This window comes from Felis catus, chromosome C1 (assembly GCF_018350175.1).
Source record: "Felis catus isolate Fca126 chromosome C1, F.catus_Fca126_mat1.0, whole genome shotgun sequence".
NCBI classification, from domain to species: domain Eukaryota; kingdom Metazoa; phylum Chordata; class Mammalia; order Carnivora; family Felidae; genus Felis; species Felis catus.
The window spans coordinates 148,090,588-148,105,665 of record NC_058375.1 but is presented as its reverse complement, the minus strand read 5'-3'; the positions used below and the strand labels follow the sequence as shown (position 1 = coordinate 148,105,665).

Genomic DNA, 15,078 nt, shown 5'->3' with positions numbered 1-15,078 from the left:
ACACAGAATCCGAAGCAGGCTCCAGGCTCTGAGCTGTCAGCACAGAGCCCGACGCGATGCTCGAGCTCACAGACCTCAAGATCATGATGTGAGCCGAAGTCAGACGCTTAACTGACTGAGCCACGCAGGTGCCCCAGTCCTTAGTTTTTGAATATAAAGTTAAAATAGTAAGCATCAATTCCCCTAGAACAGCTTAATAAAAGGCCCTATGCAGTGGCTAAGGACCTTTATCTTGATTTAGGCTTTAGGAATGATCTTAGGAAAACTTGCAAATCAGATATATTCCTATTATGGACAATGATACCACACAATGAATACTTTTCTGATGTCATGCTGCTCTGTGGGAATTTTCATATATAAAAGTCTGCAAATTAAAATATAAATTAAGTAGCCTATACATTAAAACATACCTTGAACTCCAATTTTTAAAGGAAAATTACAATTTCTTTCAACAGTCAAGAGGTTTTAATTCTAAGAAAACTATCTTTCAATTTATGATAGCCACATTCATATCTGAAATATAACTTATACAGAATTGCATAACATGCATTTGTCTCCAAGTTTCAATAATGTGCTCTTTCAATTTGCTTGCAGACTGTTTCTATTACATGCAACCCCTGTATTAAGGTTTGAGTGCATAAAAACTCTTAAGATTCTCTAAGCGAAGACATAGATTTATCTTTGAACTACTTGGAAAAAAAAAACTATACGTTTTAAATGATTTTTCTTAGGAATGTCTAAAATGCAATAATCATAACCTAAATTACTTTGCTGAGGTACAAGCAGATCTGATCACTTTGGAAACAATACATTCCTAACATATAAACAGATGCAGCAAGACCATACGGACCCATTTCTGCAAAAGTAACAAAAACGGCAATTTAGAAATCGAGAGCACTTCAACATGAAGATAGACTGTTTTGCTATAGCTATGGAGTAACTGCAGGGTTAGACCTGAGGGGAAAAGAATGTTTCTAAAATATTTTTCTCTCCAGAAATGATACTAAAAAGAAAAACGATCACGCAGTGCAGAGAATTCAATGCTGAATGATCCTGTCATCCATTTAATCTCACCAACTCAGCAGTCACTCATTTCAACTTTAATAGCATCAACTTTGCATGTACAGGGGAAAAAATATTCCATATATTCATAATTTAACTCTGAACAGGAACTGTTATTCAAGTGAAAAGGAAATTATCATTTTAAACATACAAAGTCAGGGTTAGCTTTAAGTGTTAATAAAGGAAAAATACTGCATTACTTTCAAATGTAAACGAAAGGTAATGCTAATTCAATGGCAAAAATTGAAGTTAAAAATGTCTAAGTTAACAAATTTACATAAAACTGATTCAATACAATACATATCTATAACCTGCTTAAATAAAAAAGGGGGCAAAAACACACATTCTTGGAATTTGTGGTTCCATAAATGAATATTCATACTTGCCAATTACTGCACATAAAGTATACAATATGGTTTGTGCCTCTGCATTCTTCTGAGGTGGCAACTATATGGAACAGATCATCTTTGTAGACCACCTTACCATCCCTCCCTCCCTCCCTCCCTCCCTCCCTTTCCTGGACAGAGTGTTTTGTTTACAGGAGGCTTTCCATGGATATTTTTTACTTAGTTAAAAGCAAGCACTAAAGCTAACTACAGGGGGATCTTGAGCATTTTTACATTCCCAGTTCATTAATACAGTAAGTATTTTTAGGCACCTACTATGTATTTCATGTCTACATATGTGATATAGCTATGTGTGCAAAGCCAGACTGAGCCTGTTCAAATTCCTGGAATTTAAGAACTCTTCACATCAAAACAAAGCAAAGCACCCCAAAACAAAACAAACAAAACCTACAGCACCCAATAAACCTAAAAAGAGTCTCCAACCGACTCAAATAGAACAAATAGTTACTCAGGATGCACTCCTGAGACATGTAAGACTGGAGAACTTTGCCAATAGGTCCAGCCGATCATTTATCAGGCCATCACAAAAGGGATATAACTGTTGCTAGCTAACTTGGCAATCTAATTTTTTATCTTGCTGCGGACAATTTTTTTTGCATACACTCACATAATGAATAAAGCTGTTGGCCATACTCAGTTGTATTCCTTAACCACAGAGACACCTGAAGTGAAGGATACCCTACACCATGAACACATGGAAGAGAAATGTTACAGTCTGACCACAGCACACTTAAAGAAGACTGATCTGAGAAGCAAGTCTCGGGGTTCAGAATTTTTGAATCCAGGCCGAACAGTATCACAGGTACTCTACCACCTGACCTCATCTTGAACCACACTGCCATAATATTAAGGAGATAACGCTTTCAAATTTGATGATCCCACAGAAATCATTAAGAAAAGATCCAATCTTACCTTGTGTTTGATGATGCAGTTCAGGCATGGAAGACTTCACTATACATTATGTGGTAATTACAATCGCCAGAATAATCCAGTTACCAGTAGGAGCAATTACTAAGTTACCACAGGAAAAATGCCAAGTTTTAGGCATTGTTCTTACAGTGCTTTTAGCTAAGCAAAAAACTATGCTTGTTTACAGCTGAAATAAAAATTCTGTCTTCTGCATGTGTTTGAGGTGTGTCAGAGAGAATGATTTTATTGTAAATAAACTTAGGGACCAAATAAAAGGAAGTTGCAAAGGCAGGTGCACAACAGTTGAGTTGTTTCAGTTTCGAAGGAATAAAGTAAATAATTGCACTGGAATTTGTTCAGTTCTGGGCATTCTGCCATACAGGAAGGGTGTGTAATTACTGAAGCTAACATATCCATGTAAAAATGAAGTAATATCAATAGGGCACAGTTGGCTCCAAATTTCCTTATTTTATCTTCAAAAATTAAGGATCTTTAATGACTCTCATTTCACTCTTTGATATTTAAGTATCACCTACATTAATATGGACACACTGAAGGCAGAATTGAAATTTTCACTGAAGTCAGAAAATATTGTCTTGAGGCTTCTCTCTGAGAGCCTCACAAGTAATGAACATTGCAATTTTAACTCACCAAAGGCAACAAAAGAAGTATACACACTATCTAATTTAGGACTTTACCAGAGTTAAGAAACGTATATGTAAAATGAGCATGTTTTACCAAATCTGTTCTGCGCTTACAATTTCATGCATCTGGATTGGCCTCAACCTTAAATGTGGTTTTCAAACTTCTTAAATCAGAAGCCAAAAATAAGAGTGTGGTTTGAGGGAACAGTAGAATGGAGGTTAGAGTGCCTGAGTATGGCCAAGTTCAAATCGAGGTCTCAATTATGCAAGCAACTGTTATGACAGAAGATGAAAGAATGTAATAATGTAATTATGCATGATCTACAGAATGCAAATCAATTTGCATCCTATATAGAGCTATGAAATATACTTGTTAACCCTATGATTGGCCACATAGTCTTTTACAGTGTTTCTACAATCCAGATCACTTCCTATCAGTTATAAAAACTACAATATACTCTTCCCATTGATAACAATAGCCTGTACATGGTCTTTGGCTCACTGTTTCCTTTGAGCCTGTGAAGTTAGCACACTGACACATCTAAGTTGCAGGGGGTGGCAGCAAAGTTCTGGATGAGCAGCCAATGTCTTATCAAATTCTAATTCTTTTGCATCCAAATATGTACCACCCACTTCAAGGCGAAATCAATCATTTAGGTCTAAGGCTTTCATGGGAGGAGGCAGGGCCCTTTGAGGGCACCGCATTTGGCCATATTTCTTTACCTCACTATGCAAAAGACATTAAGCTAGACACCAGACCATTCTTAAATTTGCCATACATTTGAAACCTCTCAGGATGCAAAAAAATTCCTTGTTTTCAACAAAGGACTTGTTTTCATCGTGGACTACTGGATCCTTATTGGGAGTTGAGTTCAATAACAGAACCTGTCCAATGCTGATCTTGATTACAGCCAACTGGTGGCTTATGTTTACTTGGCTCTTCAGGTAATTTCAGACTTGAGTTCAAGGAGCACATTATTATTCCCATGGGATCATTTTTTATTTCTTTTAAAACATGATCCTTAACTGAAAGAGATTTCTTCGGTGGTTACCTGTATAACCAGGTACGCATGATGATGGTGGATATTTTGTGACATCACCAAGATAACCATAACCTTCTATTCTGTACACTTAATTTTCAGCTAAGTTGGACAGATGGGAGACGAAATTTATAACACGTATGTCATTATCTAACCATTAACAGGAAATAAAATTTTAGTTTGCTCCATGCAGAGATCAGATTTAATTCCTAGATCAGTATGAATATATACAAGTTGTCTGAAGGATAAAAATACACAGGTGAGTAACTAGTTTTCTAAGTGCTCCCTGTGAGATTCTCTGGCTTAGCAGTGTTCTATGAATGTGGCTGCAGGTTCCATTATCTTCACAGAACAGTTAGCTGGTGACAAAGAAATCTGAGGGCCAGTATTATTCATTCACTCCCTTTTTGATCGATCATTTATTACAAGTCTAATATAGTAAAGGGGTTGGGAGAGTAGCCTGTGACACATGTGTAAAACACTGTATAAAACATGGCTCTATCCTTAGATAGCTGACTATATCATCCAAAGAAGCATACAGTAAGAGTCAAAGCAGTGGAATAAAGTGCTAGAGAGGGATATAAAGCAGTGGAATAAAGCGGAGAGAGACCCGACCTCAGCTGGGGTGCAAATGGCTTCACAAAAGAGGCAGAACTTGAACAGAAGTAGATTCCTTCTATCTGTCAAAAAGCAAGGACTTTTTCTATAACTGCACAGGTATGCACCTAAGTGACCGAATCAATGTGAAAGGTTATTACTTCACAAAAGGGAGAGAACATGCATCTTAGCATTCTGTCAAGGAATAAGGAACAGTTATGTCTTTGGGATCCTAGGGGAAGTGTGGCCCCATAGAGGAAGATTTAAATGTTTTTATGACACCCAAAATCCGATTTTGGATATTAGGAGATTAATACTTTGTTAACAAGATTGCTTTGGTTGCTTGCTATTTCCTTCCCTACTACTTATCTGTGAATGGCCCAGGGCAAGTATGTCTGAGGTGTTTTAGTGGCCTGGATGTACTTTACTCAAGAACCCAGACTTTTCCTCTCAAAATTCAGGTGTGTGTTAAAAGGTATTACTCTCTAATTCTTTAACCAAATGCCTTGACATTATGATGGGGTTGCACTAAATCACCATGTAGGTAAAATTTATTTTCACATGCTCTATTTCTGATAATACATACATAAAGCAGTTCTAGTTTGTGAGACCAGCATGGTGAAGTTTTCAAAGTTTAATGACATGCAGAAGTAAAATACTACCACAGCGCAAACACAGCTCAATATTCAGAAAGTTGTTTTGTCTTCATATCCATGTCCAAAGAAGGTTCACTGAATCCTGATACATACTTAAGAGTAGAATCACCAGATCCTCCTAAGAGGAACCTTTTCTTCTTAGGTAGAAATGCTGATGAAAATAGTAATATTAGCCCTTACCATGAGCACTTACTAGAAAGTGCCAGGCACCACTGTAAACATTTTACAACGGTTACTTCAATATCTTCAGGATCATTATCACCACTTTACAGATGAGAAACTGAGACACAGAGAGGTTAAGAAATCTTCCTAAGATCACATGGAAAGTAGTGATAGGAACCAGGGCCACTTCAGTTGCACTGAAGGGGTCTCTTCCTTCTGTGCCCTAATGAAACATCCTTCCTGAGACATGGCTGCCACCAAACAAGGTCTCTTCTTTGACAACAGAGAAGCTGATGTTATTACTCCATGGCCATGAATGCTGCATGGTAGCAAGGCTTTTATTTTTTAAATAATTATACATCCCACCCAAGAATATTATTCTTTTGATATAAAACATAATCAAGGACACAATCTAACATTAAATGTTTCATTTGAATCTAACACTAACTGTTTCATTTGAATCTAACACAATTAAGAATGTAGCATTCTGACTAGTTATTTTCAAATCATATATATAAGGTAAACAGTAATTGATTTTCTTATTCCTAACTTTTCTGTGCTCTGTCTCATTGGGCAGATGATAGGGAGTGACATTTTAGGAAAGTCCTAAGAAATTTTTACCCCAACTACAAAGAAATTAGAGTATCTTGCCTGGTAGCACAAAAATCCTACAGAAGCTTGAGTTAGCTTTTTAAAATCAGGTAAGTATCTTGGAATGAGACATGGATACGGTGTCTTGGGTTGAACGAAATGCTGAGTGCTGAGCGATGATAAACAATTTTAAAAGAAATTAAGAATGAAAACTGCAAACATAAATTAATGGATTCAAATTCTTAGAACAAGAATAGAAGGGTAGAGTATATCCTCTTACTAAACAAACAATCTGGGATATATATTTTAATTCTTCTAATAAATAACAAATACCTGTATTCCTCTGGCTATCTTCAGAAACAGGAACCCTTCTTGCTATCTCCTACAAAATATTCATTCAGAATACTATTTATCACCAAAACATAAAATGCTCAAGTCATGTGAGGCCATCAAGGAATTCCAGTGCCAAAATCATAATAGGCTTCCAATTTTATTCAACATGCAAGGTATGTGGTCTCAAAGTACAAATGCAAAGTTCCTGTAGCTATGTTTATGGGACACAGTTTCTAGCTTTAAGTGAGTTCTGGGCATTTTGATAAGTTTACTGTCATGTTCCACCAAAATGTGGTATACACTAACAGCTCTAAATAAATCAGAGTCCCCTCAGTTTACAGCTCTTTGGGTCAAATCTTGACAACTATGAAGTACAATAAGAAAAGAGTCCTTTGTTTTCCTCCTCAAAGGTGAGAGAAGCTTGGATAACCTAGAGTTTGGTGGAAAATGAAAACAGTACTGACAACAATTTTTTGTGTCTTCTCAAATTAGTTTGTGGAATGTTTTAAAAGCCTCACATTTTAGTAAGGGGATGGAAAATATTTTGATATCTTGTTACCAGAATCAACTGTGAAATTCTTCTTGAAAACATAGCTCTAATGTCAGATATCATTCTGGAGTATTCTTTCACTCTGCATACCTAGCTTTAAGTTATAGCAAACAGTGAAATAATGAGGTAGTGAATATTCCTTTCTTCTCTGTCATAATCAGTCATCTGAACTATTGATTTTTTAAAAAATATTTCAGCAAATATACATCTAAGTTTATAACTCTCGAGAAGAAAAGAACCAGAGGTTTAACCGTAAGTTTTTTTTTTTTTTTAAATTACTATCCAATTATTTCCAACAGAAAGAGTCTTATTTTTGAAGGAGGGGGCAGAAAAGAAAACTGTGGAGCTTTAAATTTACATTTACCTCATTAAGCTTTTAAATCTGAAGAAATTAAATGCAGGAGTTCCAATTTCTCTAAGCACAACAGATAAGATCTAATTTAGGAGGTTACTTGTACTTGAAGGATAAATAGTATCCTTTATTAAAAAACTGAACATAAACATGACATTGAAGCAAACTGGCACAGTTTGACAAGTTTTAGAACACTAGCTCACAAAATGAATATACTTGGATTCAGACAAACACAACAAATATAGCCTTTATCCAAAAAAGTCACAGAGACAACCCTATAGAATACCTACATGAAAATGTTAGAAGGTTCAACATATCTAAGGATACTACAGGCCTTGGGATGCCAGAGCCCTGACAGAAAAGTCAGCAGCGTAAACTACGCTTCACAAAGCTTGGCGCGCATGCACACACTCTGCGATGTGGGAGAGACAGAGACACCAATCACCATCGATGTTGTCCTTACTTGCAGACGCACAAGTATCCTGCATGTTCCGATTCTGACTGGCACCTGGAGCGGCTCTACATGCCAGTCATCCCAATGTACTCAGGGATGTAAACACCTTATAATTAAAAAACGTGAAGGCATCAAGGACGTTAGACAAATTTAAAACACATCCAAAGATTAATTTTTAAAGGCATTGAAGAAAGAACTGATTGCAAATTCCAGCAAGAGGATGTACCTGCTCCTTCACGGAAGCTAGAATAGTGGTGGCTGTGGTCTCGGGTTCCATGCCTGGGCCAGTGGAGGCAGCTTCCTGGCGTGTCTGTGGCTGGCCCTCCTCCACCAATGAGGCCTGCTCAGGAGCGGGCATTCCTCCTGCAAGCAAGCAGACAAAGAGTTAACATGGGCTCACAGACTCCTATGCAGAGCAGGCAGTGGCTGAGGATTTGCAGATGGCTCCTGGGAAATACCACGGACTTCTACATACAAAGATCACAGCTTCTTACAGCTGTTTGATTTTTAAAGCAACATCTAGGGCCCAAAGTACAGCTAGTACTACGAAAAAGTAAAATGATAATAAAAAATAATAACAACAATACATACGAAGAAAATATATTAAAGACATCATAGGAAAAATGACATAAAAGTGTTGGGGAGGAGGGCTCTTAATTAAAAACATACTAAGGACACTAAAGCGTTTTTAGAAGCTTGTTGAATTGCTGAATATTCTATTCAGATAGCCAATAAATATGATTATATCATGAAACAAATAATAATAAATACTTTAGATTGTTATAGGGGCCAATTTATAAAGTATACACATGACATCTACAAATATTCAAATGCTTTACTGGTTACAGAAGAGGCTTATGTAATAGAAAAAAAAGAAGGTTTATAACTTGGGCTTGAAAATAAACAAAAGTCTCCTGTATTTAAAAGAAATGGAAGGCATTAATGACTGAAACAAGGATATCTATGGAGTATTACAGCTAATTTGGTTTCCTTAGTGGATCTACTTTGCAGGCTCATAGCTTCTAACAGAAGAATGAGTTCTTGGCAACAGAGGGGGTGCCTCTCCTAAGATAACACACTGAGAGCAGTGTGTTTGCCAGATCAATCACCTGACCTGTTATGGACTTTTCATAAATTTGGAAAAGATTCCCACCTAAAATGCTGTACCTTTTAGGTACATGTACTTAATCATGCAGCAGTCTACCATACCATGAGACTAGCCTAGTGCCTGGCATATGTAATAGGTATTCAATACATGTTGGCTGAATAAATGAATATATAAATGAAGGACCGACCATGTTTTCCATGTCGCATTCCAGTCATCAAGCAAATCTCCCCAAGTGCTATGACGCTCATGAGACCTTATTTGCTCAATGTGTGACTCTGCATACTCATATATGGGTATCTCAGACCATAAAAACTCTTCTTGATATTCTTCAGTTTACTCCTCAAAATTACTCTACTGTTCCATTTCAGCTCTTTATCAACTTCCACAATGTTTAATTCCATAGTATGATCTGGGGATTCCAACCTCCCCATTCCCTCAAATTTCAATACCAGCTTGCTGTTTCTTTCTAAAATCATAACCTGTAAGACAAGGGAAGATATGTGCACCACCTGCGCCTCTCTCCGTCTCTCATCTTCACTCTTCTGACTTATACAGTAAGTGAAGGTAGGTTTAAGTTCCGGGCTTTTTATTTATTTTTATTTTTTTTAATGTTTATTTTATTATTGAGAGGCAGAGAGAGACTGAGCATGTGCATGGGAGGGGCAGAGAAAGTAGGAGACACAGAATCTGAAGCAGGCTCCAGGTTCTGGGCTGTCAGCACAGAGCCTGACACGGGGCTCAAACTCACACACCACGAGATCGTGACCTGAGCCGAAGTCGGACTGAGCCATCCAGGCGCCCTTAAGTTCTGGGCTTTTAACAGTGATTGTTTTATTGTCGTCATATTAATAGGCAGAAATAGGCAGTGAATGTGATGAGTCTCTAACGCCAGCTTCATGAAGAGTCTGCATGCCTGCTCCAGCAAGTGAATTCTCTCTCTCTATTTCTATGGTGGCCAAGGCTCAGGGCAGAGCCTGGCCTTCAAGGGGGAGGACCTCCTCAAGTATGAGCAGAGGAAGAACTCCCTTCAGTGTTGGAGTAAGTGGGTCTAGGATCAAAACCTAAGTGCCCTTGGACAAGTTGCCATCTTGTTGAGCCCACTTTCCTCATTAAAAAAAGGGCTTACTAATACTTTCTACAGCACAATGGAAGTATTTTATGGTAATCTTTATTTTTTAGTATATGTGGTAGGCTTACTGAGATATGAAATACACTTAAAATATCATCAACTGAATAAAATAGCCCATTTCTATATTTACTGGGTGCTCACTAAAAACAAGATATGAAGTCTATGAAGAAACAAATGCCACACGAAATATCCTAGATTAACATTTAAGGCAAGTAAAGATATGAAAGTATTCTATGCCATTGAAAAACTACACACCTTAAAATAAGCAGATGGTTGCAGAGAACAAAAATGTTACTATGCAACAGTGAAACAAATAATGCCAAGAATCAAAAATTTTAAATGTCAAGAGTAAAATATCATGAAATACCAATGCGTAAGGAAAAAAGAAACATAAATTCAATGAACAAAGAGAATTTGAGAAAAGGAGAAAATAAATATCACTAGGGAAATAATTATTGTTTACATAAATAGGAGAAGTCTTACTGAAAGCTATAGAATTTTTTTTTTTAACGTTTATTTTTGAGAGAGAGAGAGAGAGAGAGAGAGAGAGAGCGCGCGCGCAAGCAGGAGAGGAGCACAAAGAGAGAGAGAGACAGAATCTGAAGCATGCTCTGGGCTCTGAGCTGTCAGCACAGAGCCTGATGTGGGGCTCGAACCCATGAACTGCAAGATCATGACTTGAGCTGAAGTCGGATGCTTAACCGACTGAGCCACCCAGGTGCCCTAAAAGATAAAGAATTATATTATTGTTATTTTATTACATTACTGTAAATGTACCACACTTAATTTCACAATATTTGATGATTCTGTCCAGAAGCAGTACTGGATGAGCATTTTCTGAATACCACTCTGCCCACATAATGTGCAGGGGGATAAGGGGATACAGGCATAAGGCAGGGTCACTGACCATTAGTGGCCTCATCACCCAGCTGAGGCATGAATCAGATCAAGGCCAAATATAGCAAGACACCAGTGATGGAATAACAAACACCACCAAAGTCTATAGGTAGAGGCTGTGAAGAGCTTATAAATTCACAGAAGAAACTAGTACTCAGCAGGAGAGATTTTCATAGGCAGGGATGATGTTTTTCATTCTCAGATTCCTCAAGACTGAAAGGCATTGCAGGCAATTGCTAATACTGTTGGGCTAAAGAATGATGACCATGGTGCCCATGTGTAACTGAGGTGAGACACTTCCCTGCCCCTCATCTCTGGAACAGTCTCTAAATACCACAACCAACACTGGGCAGAGGAGGGATGCCACAGCTCCGACAAGTTCTAAACCTAATATGGTCTTCTGTTCACTTTCTTGTAGCTCTTAAAACAATTTAAGGAGCTGTAGGAATCAAACTTAGAGTCACAGAATGATATTACTTTTTCCTATCAGCAAAGAAAAAAAACAAATAACAGTAAGTGCTTATTAGCAAAGAGACTGTGAGAAATTAGGCTTCGTGTTTCCTTCAATGACCTCAGCTTGCCTGATCTGGACAATCACGTTCTAGGGACGGGAGAAAACCGAACTGTTGTGGGGGCTCTCTGGAGAATCAGAGAATGGTAGAGGTGACAGAAAACTGGAAGCAGGAAAATGCCATTGCTGTTTTTGAGAAGACAAAAGTAGACTCTCTTCACATTATAAACTAGAGAGCTAGACATACATCTTAGGTGAGATTCTTAAAAGGATTTTATCCAAGAGATGATTTGTGAGAACCAAAAAGGGGCCCACCAAAGAAAAGTCATGTTAAGCTGTTCTAATTTCTGTCTGTGGCAGCGTAACCATGGAAATGCAGTGTGTCTAGACTCCAGTGAGGCATGTGTATTAGAAGTCCCCCATGGTATTACAATCAGCACAGAAATGGGGCTGGCACAGGGCAACTGCTGACTGTCACAGTCTGGAAACGGCTAACAGAAACATATCATCCTATAAAGGTTTCTAATGTAATGCCGGAGAAGTTTGATCTTGACCCAATCCCAACCAAAAACTTAGGCTATAATGTAAAGAATAACACACAGGGCATGCTCAAATTCTTCAATCACTATGAATACTGAATTAATCTATATAATACAATTAAAATACAAAAACACTGTCACACTGTAGTAATGAACTGCCTGGATGAGATAGAAATAATAGGAATAAATGTGGGCCTTATATTGAGGTTAACTCAGCAACACATTGGGGAAAAGATTTAGGCTAGACTTAGGTTCAAGAGCAGGATGAGTGAACCATGCATGAGACAAAGCTGTTCCAAAACCAAGGTGATCATGTGCTGTATTGAGGTCAGTACTTAAGATGATAGGAAGAAAGGGACATGGGAGTGCACACATCTCCTTCAGGCTACTGGGGACATGTCCACATCCAGTTACAGATGGCACATTTCCAGGAATGGACACAAATGTATCCGTTCAGGAAACAATGAGTAGGATGGTGAAGGGATTCAGTCATTCTTTCCAGTCACAGGAGTAGGGACAAAATGAATGACAGCTCCTGCTCCTTATGAACTCAGACCTTAATGGTGGGAGGTGGGGGGAGGATGACACAGAAAGAGCAGTTAATGCAACAAGAAGAGAAAGTCTGACTTCAAGAAGAGAGAGACTATGCAGTCAAGCAGATGTCTATAAACCTCTGAAGGGCTGCTATGGACAAACAAGGTTAGATGCTTTACATTTATGATCCTAAGAGCTAGATCAAAAACTAATGGTTTTGTAACAAACTCGTATTTGCCTTTCATTACAGTCTTTATACTTTGAATCAAATTTGGCTGATGGTTTTATTATTTTTATTCAAAATTAAAGGCTGGAGCCATGAGAGCAAGCTCAGGAGGGTCTTTCCTTTTTTTTTTTTTTAATGTATTTTTTTTCAATATATGAAATTTATTGTCAAATTGGTTTCCATACAACAGCCAGTGCTCATCCCAAAAGGTGCCCTCCTCAATACCCATCACCCACCCTCCCCTCCCTCCCAACCCCCATCAGCCCTCAGTTTGTTCTCAGTTTTTAAGAGTCTCTTATGCTTTGGCTCCCTCCCACTCTAACCTCTCTCTCTCTCTTTTTTTTTCCTTCCCCTCCCCCATGGGTTTCTGTTAAGTTTCTCAGGATCACCTAAGAGTGAAAACATATGGTATCTGTCTTTCTCTGTATGGCTTATTTCACTTAGCATCACACTCTCCAGTTCCATTCATGTTGCTACAAAGGGCCATATTTCATTCTTTCTCATTGCCACGTAGTACTCCATTGTGTATATAAACCACAATTTCTTTATCCATTCATCAGTTGATGGACATTTAGGCTCTTTCCATAATTTGGCTATTGTTGAGAGTGCTGCTGTAAACATTGGGGTACAAGTGCCTCTATGCATCAGTACTCCTGTACCCCTTGGGTAAATTCCTAGCAGTGCTATTGCTGGGTCATAGGGTAGGTCTATTTTTAATTTTTTGAGGAACCTCCACACTGTTTTCCAGAGTGGCTGCACCAGTTTGCATTCCCACCAACAGTGCAAGAGGGTTCCCGTTTCTCCACATCCTCTCCAGCATCTATAGTCTCCTGATTTGTTCATTTTGGCCACTCTGACTGGCGTGAGGTGATATCTGAGTGTGGTTTTGATTTGTATTTCCCTGATGAGGAGCAACGTTGAGCATCTTTTCATGTGGGAGGGCCTCTCCTTTTGAAACAAACAGTCCAGTGTCCAACATTTCAAGAATCCTCTAAAGCTGGTACATTCCCTCTCATGAGAGGTCTTTAATCACAGTTCAGATGATCAAGTAGCAGGAATGGTATAGAAGGGATCCTGCCCTGGGTATATGTTAGAAATAGGAAACTAAGTCCTCTGAATCTTGAGGCAGACACTAAGATAAGAAAACAACTACATCTGAACTGATTTCAGTGTCCCTCATTTTTCAGAATGTTGTCTATCATACACAGCTATCTGTAAAAAGGCACATGGAGGGCAGCAAGTTGTGCTTTTTCTTGACGAAATGATGGACAATGAAAATCTTAGTGTTGTTTCTCTGGCTGGTTATACAAAGCTCAGAGATGAGTTTGTGACCAACTCTTACACGTGTCTTCTCATTTTATTCCAGACTTTACTTATTAAATTTCCTCTTTGCCCAGGTCTACTTTTATCATTCTGTTGAGCTGCATTCTTTTGCACCTTGCAAAACACTTTTTGGAAGACAGACTTGTGCTTTCTCTATAATCTTTATCGAAGACAAGCTTTCAGGTGAAACTGTTAGTATAACTGTGTGCATGTGTGTATCTCAATCTTATAGTGAACTATCACTGAGTTATGGGAAATCTTCCTGCTCAAGGTTGCAGGCCACATATATTCAAGTGTGAGTACTGAATCTTGAGGCAGTGGGTGTAATATATGCAGGGTAGGGATGTAACATATAGCTATGGATGCAATAATATATATGGGTACAATCCATGACTCAATATCTATAATCCCTTTTATCACAGATGATACTAATCCATAAAATCATCTCTGTGCTAAACCTCACTGGGATAGAAGATCAACTACATACCATATTCTCCTCTATTTACTCATTTCTACTCTCTTTACTGATAATTTTTAGCCAGAGTATACGAAGTATACTTTGTTTCATCTTATCCAGTGATATAAACTGGAGTCTACATATTTTTTTTCTTCTCCTCTTTTGCATTAGTATTTTGGACCATAACATATCTCATGACTTCATTTTCAACACTCACAAAATGTTATGATGATTGATGACCACCATTTCAAAATTGATAGGATAAAATAATAATGCCTAAGAACAGATGAAGAAAAATAATAAAGGACAGAAAACAATCATGAATATTTAAATTCAATTCAAATTAGGATATTAATAATATGGGATAATAAACATTTAAAAAAATTTTTTTTAACCTTTATTTATTTTTTTGAGACAGAGAGAGAGAGCATGAACGGGGGAGGGTCAGAGAGAGAGGGACTCACAGAATCCGAAACAGGCTCCAGGCTCTGAGCTGTCGGCAGAGCCCGACCCAGGGCTCGAAACTCACAGACCGTGAGATCATGACCTGAGCCGAAGCCGGATGCTCAACCGACTGAGCCACCCAGGCACCCCGAT

The 15,078-nt window shown here is 38.1% G+C and overlaps 1 protein-coding gene across 13 annotated transcripts in view; it reads right to left on the bottom strand.

Moving 5' to 3' along the window:
- The window catches only part of PKP4 (plakophilin 4), a 238,618-nt gene that overhangs the window by 151,860 nt on the left and 71,680 nt on the right, over positions 1-15,078 (bottom strand). For 11 of the 13 annotated variants that reach the window (XM_023259341.2, XM_023259342.2, XM_023259346.2 and 8 more), the window contains exon 2: positions 7,984-8,120. In XM_023259341.2, the coding sequence (XP_023115109.2) occupies positions 7,984-8,115 (132 nt within the window). In that variant the 5' untranslated portion in view covers positions 8,116-8,120. Of the gene's footprint in view, positions 1-7,766; positions 7,864-7,983; positions 8,122-15,078 lie in introns of those variants that run through there. The other 2 variants (XM_045033839.1, XM_023259347.2) reach the window with 2 other exon arrangements.